Below are 24184 nucleotides of genomic sequence, written 5' to 3'. Positions count from 1 at the left end.
CAAGTTTAAGTTTCGTAAAGAAACAACAACAACAATAACAAAAAATGAAGATCAAAATAAGAGATCAACGGGCGGAAGAGGTGCAGAAGTTACGTTATTTAGGGAATAAAATAACAAGCAATTATAGGTAAAAACAAGATGTAAAATCCAAAACAGCTCAAAGAAGGCATTCAAGAAGAGCTAAAGCTTTTAACCCGGAACATTAATATCAAGCCCAAGAAAACCAGCATGAGCGGTTTCGGCGCGGGAGACCCGATTTCGATTCCCGGCGGGAGCTCATATGGCTTGAATTCCACGTTAAGCTGTAGGTTCGTATCTCATATAGGCTTGCTGCTTAAAGAGACCTAAATTTCATTCCAACAATCAAACTGAAGAAAAGGCTGATGGAAGCATATGTATAGTGTGTGACGTTGTATGGCTATGAGGTTTGGATTTTAGGAGACAAGGACAACGCAAAATGGAAGCCTTCGAAATGTAGTCCTATACCGGGTTATTATAAATGATTGATCCGATTTTATAAATTCACTGCAACTTTACTATTGGGCATATTATCACAAAATTTTGCAGATGTATTGAAGAACTCAAAAACTTTTTTAGGTTGCAGGTTCGCTTATTTCTGCCATGAGAGGGCAGCAGTGAGTATTTATTCAAGATGGTGAAAGGCGAAGAAAGCTTATGATGTGCTCGAGTTTCATCCTCATCAGTCAGTTCGAACGACGTTCAACAAAGATCCACCAACTGCCAAATCCATTCGGTGATATCATGCACAGTTTACAGCTTCAGAATGCCTCTGTAAGGGAAAATCAAATGGTTTGATTATAGAGAAACAGTTGAGCGCGTGCGAACCATTTTTGCACGAAGACCACACAAGTCGACGACTAGAGGAAGGAGAGAGTTGAACATTTCACAACATGCCGTTTGAAAGATTTTAAGGAAACGATTGAAGCAGAAGCCTGCCTTACTGCTTCGAATTGCTACAAGCCCTGAAGCCCGATGACAAAATCAGAAGCTTTGAGTTTTCGTCACAGTTGCAACGGCTTATGAAAGAATATGAGTTTTGTGCGAAACTCATCTTCAGTGATGAAGCAAAATAAATAAAAAAAAAAAAAAAAAAATTATAATTTGGGAGTTTTTCAATAAGTCTGCAAAGTTTTGTGACAATATGTAAAATCATAAATGTCCAATAATAAAACTATGGTAAATTTAATAAAATCGGGTTAATCATTTGTAATATCTACAAGATATTAAACGAAATATTATTGAAAAACTGTAGGAGAAAAGCGGAGTATACTGAAGGATATTTCGAAAAGAGAAGACAGAATGATTGGAAATTGTAGGAGAAAAGCGGAGTATACTGAAGGATATTTCGAAAAGAGAAGACAGAATGATTGGAAATTGTAGGAGAAAAGCGGAGTATACTGAACAATATTTCGAAAAGAGAAGACAGAATGATTGGAAATTATAGGAGAAAAGAGGAGTATACTGAAGGATATTTCGAAAACAGGAAACAGGATCATTGGACACATAAGACATGGAGAAATTACTTCATTAGCTATGGAGATAATGGCAGAAGGAAAAATACCTACAGAAAGGCCGCGATTGAAACATAAGTCCAAATAACATAAGATGTAAGAAAAAATACATGGAAATGAAACCCTTGATCCAGAATAGAACAGTGGAAAGATGAATCAAACCTATCAAAAGACTGTTGATCTGAGAACAGCTAGTCATAATCAAGGAATTACATTTTCCGTATGTTATTTAGACATATTTAATTGAATTAAGGGCTATATGAGACTCAATGACAGTTGTGGCTAAGCTCATGGATTATTCGAGTTAAGTTGATTTTGAGCTTAACGTCCCTTTCAGCAGCGCGGCTATGAGACGGGACTTACTATTTAACGTGGAATCCGAACCACATGAGCTCCCTCCGGTAATCGAAGCCGGGTCTCCCACGCCAAAGGCACGTATGCTAACCGCTTAGCCACGAAGCTCTCATGGATTATTCGATTTTTCGTAAGTGTTTCTATTATATAGTTTCGTATTATTTAAAGTAATTAGTTTTAATTTGCAAGTATGTCGCAATACTGCTACGATGCAATTACGTGGAGTTGCAGGCGTAGTACAATTAATCGGAATATATTTTTAGTTGTTACTAATATAATAATTTCACTAACTTCTAGTTAAACCATATTAGAAGTATATTTAAAAATAAAATATATTTTTAAAGACATGCTTTCCTTAAACAATAAAACAAATCATGATAATGGTAAAACAATTCTGTTGTCAAGAAAATTACCCTTTGGTCAATCTATTTATAGGTAATTAAAAATGGAAATTCATATGAAAGCGTTTACCATGTTTTTTTCTTCTTTTTTTAGTCATGCACAAATAAATTGTTTAAAAGTAATTATAAAAGTCCTTAAAAAAATAAAACATAATTCTCTATTGTCAAGAAATTACTTTTAAACAATTAAGTAATTTCTTGACAATAGAGAATTATGTTTTATTTTTTTAAGGACTTTTATAATTACTTTTAAACAATTTATTTGTGCATGACTAAAAAAAGAAGAAAAAAACATGGTAAACGCTTTCATATGAATTTCCATTTTTAATTACCTATAAATAGATTGACCAAAGGGTAATTTTCTTGACAACAGAATTGTTTTACCATTATCATGATTTGTTTTATTGTTTAAGGAAAGCATGTCTTTAAAAATATATTTTATTTTTAAATATACTTCTAATATGGTTTAACTAGAAGTTAGTGAAATTATTATATTAGTAACAACTAAAAATATATTCCGATTAATTGTACTACGCCTGCAACTCCACGTAATTGCATCGTAGCAGTATTGCGACATACTTGCAAATTAAAACTAATTACTTTAAATAATACGAAACTATATAATAGAAACACTTACGAAAAATCGAATAATCCATGAGAGCTTCGTGGCTAAGCGGTTAGCATACGTGCCTTTGGCGTGGGAGACCCGGCTTCGATTACCGGAGGGAGCTCATGTGGTTCGGATTCCACGTTAAATAGTAAGTCCCGTCTCATAGCCGCGCTGCTGAAAGGGACGTTAAGCTCAAAATCAACTTAACTCGAATAATCCATGAGCTTAGCCACAACTGTCATTGAGTCTCATATAGCCCTTAATTCAATTAAATATGTCTAAATAACATACGGAAAATGTAATTCCTTGATTATGACTAGCTGTTCTCAGATCAACAGTCTTTTGATAGGTTTGATTCATCTTTCCACTGTTCTATTCTGGATCAAGGGTTTCATTTCCATGTATTTTTTCTTACATCTTATGTTATTTGGACTTATGTTTCAATCGCGGCCTTTCTGTAGGTATTTTTCCTTCTGCCATTATCTCCATAGCTAATGAAGTAATTTCTCCATGTCTTATGTGTCCAATGATCCTGTTTCCTGTTTTCGAAATATCCTTCAGTATACTCCTCTTTTCTCCTATAATTTCCAATCATTCTGTCTTCTCTTTTCGAAATATTGTTCAGTATACTCCGCTTTTCTCCTACAATTTCCAATCATTCTGTCTTCTCTTTTCGAAATATCCTTCAGTATACTCCGCTTTTCTCCTACAATTTCCAATCATTCTGTCTTCTCTTTTCGAAATATCCTTCAGTATACTCCGCTTTTCTCCTACAGTTTTTCAATAATATTTCGTTTAATATCTTGTAGATATTACAAATGATTAACCCGATTTTATTAAATTTACCATAGTTTTATTATTGGACATTTATGATTTTACATATTGTCACAAAACTTTGCAGACTTATTGAAAAACTCCCAAATTATAATTTTTTTTTTTTTTTTTTTATTTATTTTGCTTCATCACTGAAGATGAGTTTCGCACAAAACTCATATTCTTTCATAAGCCGTTGCAACTGTGACGAAAACTCAAAGCTTCTGATTTTGTCATCGGGCTTCAGGGCTTGTAGCAATTCGAAGCAGTAAGGCAGGCTTCTGCTTCAATCGTTTCCTTAAAATCTTTCAAACGGCATGTTGTGAAATGTTCAACTCTCTCCTTCCTCTAGTCGTCGACTTGTGTGGTCTTCGTGCAAAAATGGTTCGCACGCGCTCAACTGTTTCTCTATAATCAAACCATTTGATTTTCCCTTACAGAGGCATTCTGAAGCTGTAAACTGTGCATGATATCACCGAATGGATTTGGCAGTTGGTGGATCTTTGTTGAACGTCGTTCGAACTGACTGATGAGGATGAAACTCGAGCACATCATAAGCTTTCTTCGCCTTTCACCATCTTGAATAAATACTCACTGCTGCCCTCTCATGGCAGAAATAAGCGAACCTGCAACCTAAAAAAGTTTTTGAGTTCTTCAATACATCTGCAAAATTTTGTGATAATATGCCCAATAGTAAAGTTGCAGTGAATTTATAAAATCGGATCAATCATTTATAATAACCCGGTATAGGACTACATTTCGAAGGCTTCCATTCTGCGTTGTCCTTGTCTCCTAAAATCCAAACCTCATAGCCATACAACGTCACACACTATACATATGCTTCCATCAGCCTTTTCTTCAGTTTGATTGTTGGAATGAAATTTAGGTCTCTTTAAGCAGCAAGCCTATATGAGATACGAACCTACAGCTTAACGTGGAATTCAAGCCATATGAGCTCCCGCCGGGAATCGAAATCGGGTCTCCCGCGCCAAAACCGCTCATGCTGGTTTTCTTGGGCTTGATATTAATGTTCCGGGTTAAAAGCTTTAGCTCTTCTTGAATGCCTTCTTTGTCTGAGCTGTTTTGGATTTTACATCTTGTTTTTACCTATAATTGCTTGTTATTTTATTCCCTAAATAACGTAACTTCTGCACCTCTTCCGCCCGTTGATCTCTTATTTTGATCTTCATTTTTTGTTATTGTTGTTGTTGTTTCTTTACGAAACTTAAACTTGCTAGTACATTTTCGATATAATTATCTATTAAAAATCTATTTTTAGTTTGAGAAAGTAGTAAATAACTTGTCTCAAAATATAATATTAATCATTGTAGAAGATAGAATGCAATAATGACTGTTCACAATGTAATAAAAATATTTCGAACTTATAATATAATTAATATTTTTCTGACCGGAGTATGTACTTCTTTATTACATTAAAATAAGTCGTAATAGTTTCAATAACGTAACGTTATCTTCATCAGACGTTAATTGGCATTATATATATATACACATACATATTAATGTAGGTAATACAAACATCATAATATAAAATTATTGATTTACAGTTTTAATTGTTGCTTTTTATATAATTTTTAATATATAACAATGAGGTCAAGATCAGGTCCTTCTTGCACCTGCATCAAAGATCAGGACCTGCACCAAAGAGATCAGATCAACTTGCCATAGCTAAAGAAGCATTCAACAAGAAAAGATCACTCTTAACTAGCAGGCTCAATAATGGACTTAAGAAGAAGTTGGTCAAGTGCTATATATGGAGCATTAGACTGTATGGTTCAGAGACTTGGACATTACGGAAGTTAGAGAAGAAAGATTTGGAGAGCTTTGAAATGTGGTGTTGGAGGAAGATGAGAAGATAAAATGGACAGAGAGAGCAACAAACGAAGAGGTTTTAAAACGGATAGGAGGAAAGAGGACACTTCTGGACACCATCCTTCGTAGAAAGGCCAATTGGATTGGACATATCTTGCGAAGAAATTGTCTTCTTCACACCGCCATAGAAGGAAAGATGGAAGGGAAGCGAGGAATAGGAAGAAGTTTGATGGCGATAATTTGTCAATGAAGTAATTACTGCATGAAGAAGAAAAGAAAATTTAAAAAAAAAAAAAACCAAAGGAAGATCCGTAATTGTTCTACGACAATTCTACAATATCATACTCTTTGAATCAACTTACTGCTCAGGTTTATCCAAGGGTACATCTGGCTTTGTCTCCACGTGGGATCGGATGAGTTTCAATTCCTCCTCTGATGCCCTCTAAAATAATTAAATAAAAATAAAAAATAACACTTTGATCTGAATCAAAAGTACCACGTACATATATGAATTGATAATAAAAATCCTTCAACAACTTCTAATCAGATCACTTCACGAAAATACAGTGTATCAAAAATATGGACCTCATTTCAAAACTCGGTATCATACAAATGAAATAAGTTATAATTACACAATAAATTGCAAATAATTTAGTGAGTAGTCAAATTTTACTCACAATGTTATAAGTGATTTATATACTCTTCACTTGCCGAACGGACATCATCAAGGCGATAGCTGAATTCTTCCAAAACACTCTCCAGATTGGTTTCTTCCACTGAATTCACTGTTGCTACTATTCTGTTTCGGGTTATCCATATCAGTTGGTAATGGAGGCCCAAAAACAATCTTTCACGTAATCCAACAGGAAGAAGTCACACGTTCTGAAGTCTAGGGACATTGGGGCCGAAGAATGTAATGCTGTCTTCGGGTCCAATGTTGAGGTAATATATTATTTAAAAAAGGTTGAGCTTGTCGTGTTATGGTAGTGCTCCGTCTTGCTGGAAAATGAAGTCATTGGTGTCATTGACTTAGTTGCGGAAGAAGCCAGTTTTCCAGTATTTGGATGTAGGTAGTCTATTAAGAGCCTCCTCACTAAAAATAACACAAAACTTTTTTTTTTTTGCTTGTTTTTCATAAGTGAAAGCAGATAATAAAATGTAACTTAACCACAATCATAGATAATATTATTCTATAACAGAAAATATGAACCTGAACAATTTTCAGTGTTGACATCCATAGAAATTACAGTGATGCCATAACAACGTTTCCTTTAAAACCTAAGTTAAGGCAGCAACTAGAGGAACGAACTCAACTGCATTTGATAACGTATCATGTTGTCTTGGAAGTCTGTGAACTACTTTTTAAATAATAGTTGTATTTAGTTTCTAATAAACAAAATAGTTTTAACATACATTTATTAAAATTAAATAATAATGTTATTTAAAAAGTCGTTCATACGAAACCAAATGCAGTTGAGTTCGTTCTTCTAGTCGCTGCCTTAACTTAGGTTTTAAGGGAAATGTTATTCTGACAACGCTCTAATTTCTATAGATAGCAACACTAAAAATTCTTCAGGTTCATATTTTCTGTTGTAGAATAACATTATCTATAATTGTGGTAAGTTACTTTCATCATCTCCTTTCAGTTATGAAAAAAAAGCCAAAGAAAAATTGTAAATTTTGTGTTATTTTTAGTAAAGCAGGTTCTTAACTGTATTTTCTTCGAAAAAGAAAAGGCCGTAAACCTTTCTTGCAAAACAGCACAGTATACGTTTACTTTCGGTGAATCTCGCTCGTGCTCCACACTTGCATGTGGATTCTCTAGATCCCAAATTCGTACGTTATACCGGTTGACTTTACCGTTTAGATGGAATGTTGCCTCCTCATTGAAAATCAAAGACTGTACAAAAGTGACGTCTTCTATGTTCTCTAACATAGTTTCAGAAAATTCTATGTCTTTGTCAATACGTGCTAAAAATATATTGAATTCTTCTAACATTTTCCTCTAAAGTGCTTCTTTAACCTATAAAGTAAATAACCTGTTGGGCTCTTCCCCTTACCAGAAACAGCTTGTTTCCAAGAGTTCTTGGTGCCACCAATGAATACTCTTAGCTGTAGATAGATTAATCCCGAAACGCCGTCTAAATGCAGGCTGCACCGCAATTACGGAGTCAGTTCTATGCAATTACAGAGCAGCGAAAGCTTTCTGTTGCAGGGTCACTATTTTACACAAGAAACTTCTTTTTTACTTAAAAAAAAAAAAAAAAAAAGTTGAAATTTCAATTCAAATGAAAATTTAGCAGCAGCTGTTGCGTTCGGTTCTTTGGCTGTTGTTGCATTCGGAGAGACGGTTCTTTGGCTATTGTTGCATTCGGAAAGACGGTTCTTTGGCTATTGTTGCATTCGGAAAGACGATTCTTTGGCTATTATTGCATTCGGAGAGTCGGTTCTTTGGCTATTGTTGCATTCGGAGAGTCGGTTCTTTGGCTATTGTTGCATTCGGAGAGTCGGTTCTTTGGCTATTGATGCATTCGGATAGTCGGTTCTTTGGCTATTGTTGCATTCGGAGAGACATCTAGCATATATCATTAGAAACTCTATGGCGTACCTTTTGAAGTGATAAGCATGTCAATCACGGTAGACTCGTGACTGCGGGGATAAAGAACTCTGAAATTGGGTTCATCTTTTTGATACAAGGCGTACTTTTGGTATTTTGAGAAGTTTCAGTGATCGGACTATGCAGAACCATCATTGCATGAAGTGGGACATATGACAAAAGATCGTATCCGGGTTCCTTCTGGTTAACCCCGGCTCTTCAGAATTGCTGTACACTTAGGTTAATGTTCTGTAAGTAGTTTTGTCAGACGTCACGCACGTACATGAAATAACTTACCAGAAAATAGTGAAAACATAGTTCCGTACATTAAAAAATACATTAGTGTTCTTTCGTTAAATACTTCATCAGATAGAAAGGAAACGTAGGGAGCAGAAAAAAAAAAGTCTTCCACATTTTAATATAGAATTTATCTGGACGTTTCAGTACTACTACTTTATTTTTTAATTTGTACGCTTTTTCACTGTTAAGAAGTGGTACTGTAAGTGTTCCTGTAGAAGTACCTAATAGTATATCATTACAGGTTAATAGATATTGCTGGCATATTACGTGGTAATAATAACTAATTAGATCCCAGAAAGGTGAATTGTCGTTGAGTGTCATGTATGTTATCTGAAGAGCATAAATAATGCTGCACAAGAATTACAGTTGCAAATTTGGTTTTTCTTCAACACAATTGTACAGTCTTTCGGTCCAGAACTGTTGTAGTGGGAGCCACATCAATGGTCCACAAGGAGTGTTCGACAATTATTGTTCTGATATGGAATGAAATTATTTTTTCACAAAGTTCTTCTGACTGCTTTTACTACACATACAGAAAATAGTATCACATTATGAGAACTCTTTTTAGGAGATTTCTTCGATTAAAAGATTACAAACTTTTGTTTAAAAGCATGCAATTTCTCTATAAATATTTGGCCCACTTCAAATCTATCATAACGAGAAAGGGTCAAAATAATTTATAAAAGTGCTGTGCAAAAAATATTTTAAAATGTTTCTTTTTTCTTTCTTTAAATTACGGTTATTGACAAAAGAATGTATGGTTTTCCACTACCAAGCTGGAAGTTTCCATTACCATTTTTTCTCTTACTATCTAAAAGAGAAAATTTACCAAATTAATAAGAGCAACAGATGAATATGTTTATTTATTTATTTATTTTTAATATTGTGAATATTAATGTACGATCTATGTAAGCTATAGTCCATTTAAGATGAAGCCACAATAGAAAACTAAGTGGATCAATACTTACAGCATCATATATTTGATGGAGGGCTTCAAGGCTCACAACAGTCGTATCAAAGTTATAAATAGCTATACAGAAAAGAGAAACAAATAAGAACATTAAACTTTTATAAACGACAGAAAAGGAATGCAACAACAATAGAAACTTTATCTAAAACTTAATTAATTCTAGAATTCTTATATAGAGACTGTCTGCGTATATGTAACCGAATTGTACGAATAAGTCCCAAATATTACAAGAATCCATGCTGCCAGGGATGCAGTGCTCAATGTGTCCCTACAAATTCCGAACGATGGCTTGGTAACATAGTTTTCATTGCAGAAGGCACCGTTGGGAAGCTATGAGGGAGATTGTTCCGTTCCTCTTTCACAGATTTCCAGAGTCCACTCAACAGCTATCACATGTCTCTTGCCCAAAACTCTTTAAAGCAGTCGAAATCCAAAAAACTCCTTTGGACTTGCATCTAGAGACTTCAGAGGTGTCACGTGGACTGTTGGTATGTATTTCATTACCTTCCATTATTTCATCGTAGAATACGAGGAACGATCTTGAGGTGAGTGATGAGGTTTTGTTTTGAAGGATCCAGAGTCATGCTCATCTCCTATCAGTAAATTTCTGGTACCTCCTGTCACTGGCGCAAATCCCGGGGGAATGAGGGGGACACGCCCCTCCAATCTTGGAACTGAGGGGGACTGTCCCCCCAATAATCAGATTTGAAATGTGTTTTTTGAGAAAAAATGTGATGAGTTGTGTCCGATTGCCACAAAGGAAAGTCAGATGAAATTGACGTCCCCCCCCCCAGAATAAACCTCAAATATGCCCGCCTCCCAACGCTGAAGACAACTCTGCTCTCTGATCCTCCACAGCATTGTTTTTAAACTTCACAAATATTTTTACCATCGCTTAAGAAAAAAAAAAAAAAAGATTACTTGCCCTCCCTCCCACCTTAAATGTTGAAGACAGATTTGAGCTGCTGGCTCCTGCTTATTGATCAGTCTTTGAATCTCCTTAATAGATAGGACTGCGAGTTGATTTTGCAGTTCTTCCCTTGTGACTCTTCAGTCCTCAGTAACAGCAGCCCGCAACTACTATGAATCCTTTCAGGAAAACCATTTTGCGTGCTCGGACCCATTTTGTGAAGCACTTCCTGTCTTTGTCTCTGTACAAATTGTTTTTGTTTTCCCGCTGTAAGAAAGGCCCTCATCCTATGTAGCACAGCACCGGCACCTTTGGTTTGCCAGATCCATATGTACAGCTTTGAGCAGTTGAGTTCCCAAAGACGCATTTAGACGATTCGCAACATGTCTCTCGGTCGGAGGATTTTACTGCATGGTCTTTACGCGAAGTTTCACCTGAATGCTGGTAGTATCTTGTGTGCACGACCATGTTCTCGTCCGCGTTGTTGGACAACCACTCTGGGGTCACGGGAGACTTACACCTGCTGATCACATTTTTGATTAAGGACAGCCTAATACCATAACCCTTGCTCTTACATTGTTTCCTGATCACGAAAATACTACTTTTCGTCGTAAAATACTACAGCATAACCTTCTTAAAAGAGACTTAGGGCGGAATTTTCGGGCAAGCACGAAAACACAAACACATTCTCACAACTAACATACGAAACTGACATACACGTCTAACTAAGGTCCGGTGAGTTCTTTCTGCACGCGGGAGGAAAGGATCGCTTCCGTCAAACATACGCGGAATAACCTTCTGTACTTGGGCCGGAATGTGTAACTTAAATAATCATGTGGTTTAAAAACTAAATCGAGTCTGTCCTGTCCTTTTTATTAACTTATGGAGAATTGCGAATTAAGAGTTCTACTATTGTTACAAATGCTTCCACACGTAGCCAACGATTAATATATACGGTACTACTTACACGGAAGATATAGGATTCAAAATAGGGCTATGAAACATTTCAAGAAACTAAATGCCCTTGTATTTAAGGACACAAAATTTTACAATTGACATAATTTTAGTGGTATAATGAGTATAGTCGCATAGGCGCTCTATTTTAGATCTTCTAGACTGGGAATTGCTACCCCTTAATTTGTTTCCGGTGTCTCTAGCTGCCTCATGATTCTGAATCAGAGAAAATGTTGTGCTTCCACTAAGAGCCGAATCCGGAACAACGTATATTAAAGACACACACTAGCCATTTAATACATAGAAACAAAATGAACCCACTACGAACGCTGTTTGTATTTACGATTCTATTTTCATTATACGAGGGGTACCCAAAAGAAAGCGAACTTATTATTATTATTATTATTATTATTATAACTTATTTATTCACATTTTAAGCACAAACCTTCAATTCCCCTTCAAAGTACTCTCCACTTGCACTAACACAATTATCTAATCTTTTATTCCATTTTTCAAAATATTGTTTAATTTTCTTCACCCCAGCAACACTAGCAAAACACTTTCTTTTCATATCCCTATTCATTCTAGGAAACACACACACACAAAAACAAGTTTGGATCATTGCTGGACTCTTCTTTCAAAGCACAGCTTGCTTCCACGTGACCTTGATTTTGTTTAGCAGTCAACAGTCGTGGCACGAATTTGGCAGCCACCCTTTTCATTTCCAAATCTTCTGTCAAAATTCGCTGCACTGAACTCCAAATCACTCTCGACAGCTCCACAATTTCTTCAATAGTCCGTCGTCGATCTTTGTTGATGATTGCACGAATTTTTTCAACATTTTCATGTCTTCGGGCCGTGGAAGGACGACCAGAACGAGGTTCATTATCAATTGACATTTCATCATTTCTGAAATGAGAAAACCATTCAAACACTTGATTTTATCCATAGCATCGTCTTTGTACGCCGTTTTTAACATTTCAAGAGTTTCTGTTCCACTTTTTCCTGGTAAAAAGAAGAATTTCACCGCCGCACACTGTTCACGAAAATCAGCCATTGCAAAAACGACGATCACACAAAATAATTGTCACTATAAACTCTGCTGAAACTAGGCTTACTGAATCAGGAATGGTCGCTCTATGTGCTACTAGCAGCAAAACGCAATACTGCAAAAGCTTTGCCCACCAAAAAATTAGTTCGGTTTCTTTTGAGTACCCTCACGTATTTCGGTCATTTCTGTGAGCATGATCCCATGCATGTACGATGTGAGCTAAGACTATCACTATAATTTCATTCAGAATAATTTCGCTTGTCCTGAAAGAAAGGGTGGCAAAATCTATATCAATATCCAACATTCAAATAATTATTGTAGAGTTTTCTTCATAAAGTATCCATTCAAAATAAAGATGAATAGTATGACATTCAATTTTAAACAATTTCACAGTAAACACGCTACTTATCACAAATAACTCACTGAGTTCCATCCGTTTATATACAAAGTCTAAACCAAAACATGATGAAAACAAATCTTGAACAGGAACGGCGTTCGTAGTGCGAGATAATAGTTTGTTTTAGAAAAATCTAGAGCATTTTTCAGTAATTACATAGCAATACTAATGCAAAGAGTAAAAAAAATGACTAACTGGACCGGAACTCGAACCACGGACCTCCGGCATACCGTGCCGATGCGTTAACCACTACGCCACCCAGTCTCCTTCCTAGAACAGCCACCCACTGTCTCACTTTTAAGGTCGGTGCTCTCATCTCAGACTACGTGGATTGTACACAAACCCTTGCTGTGATTGAACAATCCCGTGTCCATATACCGAACACTTTTATGGCGGTTGTGATTTCATATATACAGTAGACTCCCGAGTATCCGGCTCGCGATTATCCGGCCTAGTTTTCTTTCAGCGTAATTAAATGAGAAAGGCCAGGCATTGCATTGGCAACATTACCAAGGCATTAGAAGCGGGCCTCTGCTACGATCCTCCTACGTGTCTTGTGCAAAATACAACTTGTGACAGGAAAAAAAAGCAGCGTTCTGCTTCTTATTCATTGTTTCGTCAGTGTGTAACGGACCTCAATATAGTACGCTTGCCCCTTGTTCCTGATTATAACTGTACAGTACTGTATTTGTAAATTGTTCTTGGGGTATGCTTAATGTTTTTAACTGTACTATAGTGAAGACTTGAAAATGGGTGATAAATGAAAAGAAAGTTGTAGTAACTATGGAGGAGACTATTCATAGAACTCCGGCTTACCTTTTTTTTATCCGGCCTGTCCTTCCACCACATTAGGCCGGCCACCAATGAAAGTAGGAAACAACCGATTTTTTATTTTACACAACAAATCATCTACACAACAAATCAACAAATCATCCAACCTTCAGAGCGAGATTAGAATTCGCACTTACAGAGGATTTGGTGTGTAAAATAATATATATATATATATATATATATATATATATATATATATATATATATATATATATATATATATATATATATATATATGTGTGTGTGTGTGTGTTGTGTGTGTACATATATATAAATCGGTTGACTCATCCTTTCATTAGTATATACATAGGAATACTTTGAAAGAAAGTTATTGTTATAAAAATAAGATATTAGTTTTTAAATGTCCCTAAGTAGAATTACGCATTTAAACAATTAGTTTTCGATCTAAGAACTTGACAATGAGTTCCTAGTTTTTCTTTCTTTCTTCAGATGTTGCTTCTAATTCTGGGAAACTATTTTCGAGTGGAAATCTTGCTCAACGCGAACAGCTAAGATTATTATTCTTCAAAGATGAACTTTTGTTCGAATGTGGTAGCTGATCTGGTTAAATCTTCCTTCCATTCGGGAAATGGTAAATTCGTATCGTGAAAAATATCTCTAAATGAGCCTTCCCGAAGTTAAATATTATAACAACTAATGATTTTGCATTTTCGCACCTGAAAACTCGGTTCGTACAATTTCCTTTCTAGTTGACATTACAAATTCACGTATATTCATCAATATCTTACATAGGTCCTCTTGACGACAGTATCTGGTGTGTCGTATGGTCATTTCAAAGTATTAACTTTGCAGAGGGTTCCCCCTCTCAAACACAATTAAAAGCACACTACCGTAAAGGTTCCGAAAGGGCTATGGGTGAGGTCTGCTTCATGTAGTTCACTTTCTTCTTAAAATCCCGTCGATTTTGTTGCCACAAAGTACTACTTAGTCGCAGAGAAAGGCAGATTAGAATGAAAGAACAATATGTAAAAAAGACATGGAACATTTACAATTTTGAATACCATAAATAAATGAATAAATAATTGATGCGTAACAAGAGACCAACTATTACATATAGGGTGGCCACAAAGTCCCGTTACTCCTTGATAAATGCTAATGTAAGTTTTCCCTTTCCCCTTGATAAATGCTAATGTAAGTTTTCCCTTTCCCTCTTGATAAATGCTAATGTAAGTTTTACCTTTCCCCCTTGATAAATGCTAATGTAAGTTTTCCCTTTCTCCCTTGATGAATGCTAATGTAAGTTTTCTCTTTCTCCCTTGATAAATGCTAATGTAAGTTTTCCCATTACCCCTTGATATATGTTGAATTAAGTTTTCCCGTTATCCCTTTATAAACGCTAACGTAAGGTTTCTCATTGTTTCAGGCTGATTCAGATGGCTGATACTTCCAGTTACAGTACTGAAGAACGCGTTACAGAAACGTTCTTCACCACCACGAAGCCCAGACCTCACCACCTATGATAATGTGCTATGGGGGCTTCATAAAAGGCATCGTTGCACAAAACCGTTACGATATTATGCCGAACTGACAGAAGCTGTGAAACAAGCTTTCACTCAAATTACACCTGCAATGCTCTGCAAAATGTCGCACAGAACCTGGCGGCGTATTATCCTTTGTCATGAGAATGACGGTCGATAGACCGATCCTCTGGACACTTGATGTTTCCTATCTCAATAAAACTTCTGGAAAGCATTGTTGTTCGTGTCATTCAGTTCTTTCCGTGTAGTTATTTACGTACGTTTAGTGGTTTATGTTACTTATTTTCAGGGTTAATGAGACTTTGTGGCCACCTTGTATGTACAATAAAGGGGGTTGTCACGTTAGAAGAACTTGTAGCTGTCATAAAAAAAAAAAAAAAAAAAATTGAAACCCTACCATATTTCACCGTGTACACATAGTCTTGAAAGGGTCATAAAACATTTTTTTTCCATCTTACAAGCAGTTGAACGATGCGCAACTTTGTGGGACGTCTTGCTTGTTACCTGCTATCGCCCTCCTGCTGACATAAAAGAAAAAAGTTTCGCCGCTTCCGAAACAACGGATTCTTTCAGACAGGAAGAGGAAGTGCGCCAAAATACACGTTTTTAATGAGGAGGTTCACTGTTTGTCCACTAAAGTGCAGTGCTGCATGTGTAGAGAAACCTTTCTTGCTTCCAAGAAGTTGTAACATGTAAAGAGTAAATAGAAAGATCGGGTTGCAAGGTCTTTTTTTTTTTTTTTATGACAGCTACAAGATTCATTTAACGTAACAATGTGGCTATATTCTTGCTACAATAAAGATGACCTTACTAGACAATGAAGCAAAACTGATAGTTTTAGAGCATTAAATAACTAATATTTAAAATGTTATTACGTACCGGTACCTTTTTAATTGTCCTTAGATTACAATTCTTACATTTATTGTTCCATGTCCGTAAATAATCTGATCAAGCAGCTATTGGCTACAATCTTTACAAAGTCTAACATTCATTGTTCTAGAATAGAAACAACTACGTACCGCTCTCAATTTCCGAGAAGTCAACGTGTAGACAAGACGCCAGAATACCAACGTTTTGAGATCGTTTGCTATCCAACAGTTTCACTGCCTGTGAAGAGAAAGAAATTGGACTTACGAACTGATTCAATTGAGCTAAACTAAATCCAGTAGTATTACTTTCCACCACGAAGAGCCAAACAGAAAATTTCAATTTGGTAATATGTAATCAGTAGTGTTCACAAGGAATGAGTTTCTTTCTTTTCTGATAGAAAGAAGTAGAAATTTCGTTTATTTCTTTAAAACAACGTGAATAAAAATGTTTGCCTTCCTTTCGATATTTTTAATAAGTAAATGTAATTTCGTACTTATATAATAATTTTATAAGCGTATTTTTTCGTAAATTTCTTGATTTGGAAAAAGAATTCGAATAAATAACACTACATTATCAACAAATGCTTCTCTAAAATGTCTATTATTATTATTATTATTATTATTATTATTATTATTATTATTATTATTATTATTTTACTTTCTCATATAACTACTTTCAGTCATCAAAGAACTTCGTCTTTAGATACTTTACAAGTTTATTATTTATAGGATAATTTCCCAAATCACTCCATACTGTATGTTCTTAATTATAGCTTTGGAAATAATAATGTCTCGTGAACTCTCGCTGGTACATTGCCGAAACTGTTACAAAAGTGTTATTAATATATTTAATGCTTTTCCAGGGTGTCTACTAAAATTTCAAACTGGAATTTCGTGACTTTTTCGTGCCCTTTTCTTTCCCAAACCATGAAATTTAGTCACATTCTCAAGAGCGGATTTGGGTGCGAATTTTCATGCATGCAGTAGAAGCGTGCTTTGCCTGCGCTTTGGTAGCGTCTAATGCCGACCATAGACATTTTTTCTGGTGAATTTTGACGTTTTAGTGAACAAAATTTTCCAGTCTATACTTACAGATTTTGTACAGATTAAAAAAAAATCGTGTCCCAAAAGCTAAATTTCGTGACTTTTCCTTGACTTTCATGACCGTTTTCTGGTTTCGTGACTTTTTCACGACTTTCGTGACGAATAGACACCCTGTTTTATCCAGTTTTGTTTTATTAATATATACTCCATATTACATTTAGCAATATTAACCAGCTATAAAGAGCACAGTTGTAATATTAGATTCTGTCATCTATATAAACAGAAATGCAAGTGACTCTGTATATGACTTTATACCTCTTAAACTACATGATCGATCTCAATCAAATTTTCAAAATAGATGAGATTCGAGCAAAGGATGATGATTATCCTTTCACTTTGATGGTGCAACTTAGGGGAGGAGGAGGGGAAGATATTTAAAAATTATAGAAAATGACCGATATTAGTGTCGAATACATAGTTTATGGGGTCTCTGAGATGAACAGTGATACTTCCGATGCCGCTTAAATCCAAATTCAGCCCCGTAACTTGGGGAGTTGCAGGGGTAGATATATAAAAATAACCGATATCAGAGCGCCTCAGTAACAGTAAGAAATCATTAACGGAACATATTACTAATTTTTCCTATTTTAACAGAGAAACGGGTAATTTTTCGTATTTTAACTTATAGAAATGGGTATTTTTTCTTATTTTAACAGCGAAACGGGTAATTTTTCTTATTTAACTTAGCAAAGTGGGTTATTCCTTTCTAAAAGTAAAAGCAGGATTGAAATAGCTTACATTTTGAATTTAAAATTGGTTAGATAATTGAATAATAAAAGATGAATATATGAAAGTAATTATCTATTATTTGGCTTAATCATAAAAATTAATATTAACACCATTTCGGACAATTCTGTTCAAATTATTGTATCATTTTCTAAATCTGCCACATTACAAAACACAAAATCTAGAGGCAGATAATCATTATTTAGGCCTACTGAAATATATGGGAGAAGGTATTTTCAACGAATGTCTACGTCTTCCTTTTCTCTTGCAGTTCTTGGAATTGTGCTTTATAATTTTGGTCACTTTCAATGAAAGATGTATGCTCATTGTATCGACTTCCAATGAAATCATATATTCCTTATTTAATTTTTTTGAAGAGCTCCCACTCGTCCTCACGACACTGGCTAAAGATCGAAAAATCTATTTTCACTAAATTGTTTCTGAGTTTAGTGTTTTATTGTTCATTTTAAGAGCCTGCCTTACTAAAAATAATACGAAATTTATTATTTTTCTTTTGCTTGTTTATTCATCAGTGAAAGGAGATAATGAAATGCAAGTCACCACAATCATAGATAATGCTATTCTACAACAGAAAATATCAACCTGAAGAATGTTCAGTGTTGCAATCCACAGAAATTACAGTGTTGCCAGAAAAACAATTTCCCTAAAATCTAAGTTAAGACAAAGAGTAGACGAATGAACTCAACTGCATTTGAACTCGACTTTCACTGATGAATAAACAAGCAAAAGAAAAATGGTAAATTTTGTATTATTTTTAGTAAGGCAGGCTCTTACGCAACAATGTTCTATGAGACTTCGATCTATATAGTTTAATGGGAATCCGAATTACAGAAGCTCCTGAGAATAGCATCCGGTCTGTAGTACAAAGGTGAGACAGCAAGCCACTACCAAAGAAGCTTTTGCCTGGAATGTAACTCGAAAGTCTCATATTGTAACTCTTACGTCATCTTGTAACTTTCATCACAAAAGAAAAGGATGATGATCATGATGATGGAGAGTAGGATAATAGTCAGTTAACTAATACTTTTTGTAAGTAATATTTGAAGTTCGTTTATTATCTATAAAATATTCTTGAGTCTAATTATACCTACAAAACTTCATTTTTTCAAGTTTTTTCAGAACCTTTAGCGGAAAACTGCCCACGACCGGCCCTGTATAGATCCTTGAAAATCACATATGAATCTTGGTTTATTTATTTTTTTTTACTGAAATTTAATTCTATTTAATTCTAGTGTCTCTATTTAATAACACAAAGGCAAGGTGAGATGTGGACCTACAGTTTAATGTGGAACACGAACCATCGTAATGTGTTCAATGCTCTCCCACCGGGGATTGAAACTGGAACCCCGTGCAGCAAAGACGCGTGCGCGCTAGCCACTAGAACAATAGGGACAGCACACTCAGGAGTATTGTTGCATATATTCAAATATACTTACAGTTAGAACCTCACTTTTTACGTCTTTGGATCTTGTTCCATGTTATACTGGATCATGTACGAAAAGAATTACGCTGAGAAAGGACTCAAAACGCAAATTAATTTTACACATAAAGTCTATACCTGCTGTTTCGTAGGCTTTTCGGTTTTTTTCTTGGCAGGTTTTCTGTCAATCACATGGCGAGCAAAAAGATCTGCAAATTCATCCAAATTGTCAATCTTTTCTTCTTCCAGCTTCTCCCACAAAGGATGTGAATCACTATCCTCCCTGAAATGTCAAAGTGTATAATATATCAGTACTGAATAGATTAAAAAAAAAGTCCCTTACTATACTAAAATATTTTCAAGTATGATAAACATATTATTTTCCGTATGCCTCTATCACACAACACAAAACATTAACGACATAAATACACCTACATTTTAGTCTGAAATTTCAAAAATTACACAGAAGCATATCAATAATAGGGTCTAGAAATAGAGATATATCTAAGGACCTAGACTGGTCAGGCAAGTGTTTTATTGATGTCTGAGTCAGAGTATTGAAAACTGTGATAAAATATCAGACAGCAATAGGAGAGTTCCTAAGAGCAACTAATTTTAAAAAATGTATTTAGTGTGTGATTGAGATCATGTAAACAGTTCATCGCTTATCAATAAGTAAAATACTGTGATAAACTCACGTCTATCCTCATCTACGTGGATAAAAATAAAAATGAGACGTGTTCGAACGAAAATTATAAAACCTCTACTGAGCTGTGAGGTTTGTTTGTACATAATCTAACCAATATTCTGCTGGCGTTCTTAGCAAGATATTTAGTTGGTGAAGGCCTGATATCGAATCGGAACCCCCGTACCAGAGCTAAGCGCTCTACCATTGAGCCACCGTGCCTTATTCCTAGATTGCACTAAATAATATATTATAACCCAATATTCAACTGTTCTTATGCAATATTTTTTGAGTGCCTGAGGAAGACGTTAAGCTGTTGAAACTATTACACATTATTTTAGTTTTAATAAATACGAAAGGAAATTTTTATCTATCTAATAAATTTCAGAGCCGTAATGGATGGAATATTTCCATCTATGCATGCATACATACTATTTACTGTTTTTAACCCTTTGGAGACGGGTGTAGATCTTTCATCGGAAACGAAAAATGGACGGCCTAAAAACCATTTAAGCCTACAATCAGGTACTGAATAATTTATTTAACAAGTTAAACGCAAATGAGGCTTATAAACCACGCCCCACCTTCACGTAAGGTGAGTTTATATACCAGATGTGCCTTCAAAGGAATGTTCAGCCATACATTTATATGCTACGCCCGTCTGTAAAGGTTAAAAACTAGATTTAGCAAACCTAGTGTCCATTCATAAATATCTACAATAATTGAAAACACGTTATGCAAATTTTCCTGCAGTACTGAAGAAGTACCAGACTCAGTTGTGACCGTCATAAAAGAACTCATATTTCGTCTCACAAAAAAGTTTGTTTAATTTAAACTATTAATTCTTGCCTGTGACTCAGCGTTAGTATGGTACTGCATGTTTTAACGAGTAATCTTTTTCATTATATAACATACATTATTATTTTTCTTAACGGTAAATATTCAACTTTCGGCTGACTAATCCAGCAGTCAATTGGAAGATGATGTTTATAAAGAGAAATTGGCCACTATCAGGTGTGCTGGAACAAATAAATAGTGACACTGATAGAAAGAAATAATAAAGAGAGAGAGGGAGAGAGAGAATAATCGCTGAACAACCCGGATAGTCGGTCATCTGTTTATTTGGCGACCATGACAGGACTCTTTTTGCTATTACAAAAATTGACCAATCACTGAAGTTGGTTCTTATAGGACCACAAAAATAAAGCTGGAAGTGCGTCAGAATGCGAACTGTGGCTAAAACACTGAACAAAATAAGCACTGTACTTAGTACGGAAGTACTGATCTTATCAAGCTTTAACGGTGCCAGAATGACTGCTTCAGAGAAGTGAACTGTTCACTTTAAAAAAACAAAATGAATGTTTTATGTACAAAAGAATATGTTTTTGGAGTAACTTTGCATAACAGTTTTTAAAGTTTTTCATCGTAAAAAATTCTGAGCTATATTACAGCAGAGAATCAAACTTGACTTTCCGACTTATGCCAAATAAGGCGAATCACTTCCCAACCATTCCTATCCATGGACAAGCACATGCTATTTTCTCTCGAGGGCGATTCTCATATTTGAATGATGTGTATGGTTCTAAGTCAGAGATCCAAGATCCAGGATAGTAAGTCAGAGATCCAAGATTAGATTACTGACTCAACAGCAAACTACTTCATTTTCGCTGAAGCTCTGAATTTTCATCGAAATCACAGCCAAATACGATATGATATACAGAAAATCGATCGATTCCTGTCACTTTTTAATGTATATCCTTAAACTTATTTCTTTTAAATCTGAAGTGTTAGGTTTCCAAACTTTCATTTTATGATTACTAATAAAACAGTTTTCTCTGCAATAGAAGAAAAGGAAAACTTAGGGAGATCTGTTTCGAATGCTAAATAGGCTAAGTAGATCATTGTTATAACTAATAGAAGGGTTCTCTGGACTTAAGTAATACGCGACTTAAGTCAATTGAAGTTATGTAATAAATCCGAAAAATTATAACTAGTACTAGTACCTATGGATATGTTTACAGACAGTGTCTTTGACTTCCATCGCAGTATGCAACAACATACATAGTACATGTTTTATTCCATTTATAAAATAATACTGCGTAAATATAATATAATAAATAAATATTGCAGTTTCTTGTGAAGTTACACTTAAGCAATTTTAAATTCGACCTATTTGAAATTCAAGTTATATAAAGGTTTACAGAACGCATTATTTAAGTAAGTAAATAAGCAAATGTGATTGCATTTTTGCTACTTACCGTTCAGGTTTTTCACAGGGCGTGTTCACTAAAATCCTTGTCCAATATAGGGGTTTCATTGGAACCTTTGGATTGACTGGCTGCTTTCTCAACACTAAAAGAATAAAAACATTACATCGAATCTATAGGAACGAGACGTTTTGAGCTTACCTTATACCAGATCACATTTAACATCGGAAATGGACGAGTTAAGACACATTAGAGTTAGTTCTGGAAAAAGTAAATTTACAAATAAAAGCCGTTAAGTTAATCACATTTTTAAGTAAGAAAAACAATAAGCACTAAAGGATGGTTAGTTTTCGCCTGTAAAATCATTCGTGAATGAAGCTGAATTTCTATACAATTGCCAAGAAAAGTGCATTCATCTCCCTCCATGTTTCATACTCAATAAATTCAGAATCAATGGTTGACTTGAGTTGATTTTGAGTCTAGCGTCCTTTTCAGCAGCGAGGCTATATGAGATGGGACCTACTGATTAACGTGGAATCCGAACTACATGAGCCCTTGCCAGAATCAATGGTTGAGTTTGAGTATTTTTCTTTAGGTGTAATTCATTATAATTTACTCACGAACTTACCTATATTTGTCCATTTTATCTTCAGTTATTTATAAAGGAACAAGCACGAGAAAGGGGAAAAAAAAGTCACGCACTTTTGCTGGCAAATTGTACAGTCATCGAAAAAAGAAATAACGTAGTTTATACACAAAGTGTACATTTAGAATCCACTATTTTCTTTTGTTGCAGATTGTACATTTGCGTTACAGAAAAGCAAAGACCAGAATAAGCTACAAACGTGATTAGTAATGTTTATTAAAGTCTACGAAAATAGGTATTTCAGAAATATCACTATTTACATTGCAATATCAAATCCTAGTGTCCGCAAAACGTTGTAAGAAGATACTAACTACGTTACTGGAAATATTACAAATACTGCGATAAGTTACAAAGTTGATATTTGAAGTATGATAAGTAGCATGGCTAAAAAATTGGAAATTTTATAACATTTTGTTTGTTGTAAGGAAGAATCTATAAAACGTCACTGCCAACAAGAATATGTTAATTTTGTTAGATTCGTATGCTGTGTAAAATGCATATCAAGAAAAACAAAGGACCAAAACTCGTTGTCTCTCTGGAGAAATGATAGCTTCTGCTAACTTGTGACAGTTGTTCAGAAGCAATATTATATATATATATATATATATATATATATATATATATATATATATATATATATATATATCTCTGAGGTTCACTGACTTAATGGAATGGAAACAATCATTTTATCCGTCCATCAATGGGAGACTATTTCGAAATTTTCGAAGTTTCACTACAAGTTGTCACCGAAGGAACAAGAGATCAGAGTTTCGAAGGCTAAAGACGTAGAGCGAAATCAATTTTGAGGGTTGAATAGTTAACACAGTTTACGGTAGCTCTTTTGTTAGCTTTCATTTTCCAGCTACATACGCGACGACTGCTCCATACGTATTGAAGCCCTACGCGGCGAATCAACCGCCATAAGGCTATACGAATATTTAAAAAGTAAGTTAATGTGTGAAGATGAAGACAGTACTTACAAGCGGACATGTTTTGATTTACGTTGGTATGTTAATGTCTGAGAAGCAACCAAAAGAAGAAGTTTTATCAATTTTATAGTATATATAAACGATAAAAGTCAACCAAAAAACATGATATTTCGTCTGAAATTGCAAGTCATACAAACTACAAAGATGCAGGGACGGCTCTACCATATGTGCAACACGTGCACTTCCACGGGGCGGCAAAATCTGTCATAACTATATTATTTAAAATAGACATTAAGGGTTCCCACAAAAAAGTGAAGATCGATTTTCCCGACTTTGCCTGACACACATTCTTGTTTTCCCTGACATAAATTCTTAAGTTCTTTCATACACTTTTTTAACGGCCTCCTTCATCCCCCATAGCCGTCCAACACACATCTGTAATTACCATTTACATATTTGTTATGTTCATTATGAGTGTTACTTACCCAAAATTTAACTTAATATATGTATGATACAGTAACACATACCT

The 24184-nt window shown here is 35.0% G+C and overlaps 1 protein-coding gene across 4 annotated transcripts in view; it reads right to left on the bottom strand.

Moving 5' to 3' along the window:
* LOC145685725 (uncharacterized) overlaps positions 1-24184 on the bottom strand; it is a 305763-nt gene that overhangs the window by 39044 nt on the left and 242535 nt on the right. For all 4 annotated transcript variants that reach the window (XM_081758218.1, XM_081758220.1, XM_081758221.1 and 1 more), the window contains 5 exons: positions 22132-22225; positions 19327-19471; positions 16068-16155; positions 9405-9466; positions 5903-5982 (listed from right to left, as the gene is read on the bottom strand). In XM_081758218.1, the coding sequence (XP_081614344.1) occupies positions 5903-5982; positions 9405-9466; positions 16068-16155; positions 19327-19471; positions 22132-22225 (469 nt within the window). The remainder of the gene's footprint in view (positions 1-5902; positions 5983-9404; positions 9467-16067; positions 16156-19326; positions 19472-22131; positions 22226-24184) is intronic.

Source organism: Thermobia domestica, chromosome 5 (assembly GCF_964235325.1).
Source record: "Thermobia domestica chromosome 5, izTheDome1.hap1.1, whole genome shotgun sequence".
Taxonomy (NCBI): domain Eukaryota; kingdom Metazoa; phylum Arthropoda; class Insecta; order Zygentoma; family Lepismatidae; genus Thermobia; species Thermobia domestica.
This window is presented reverse-complemented; position numbering and strand designations above follow the sequence as displayed.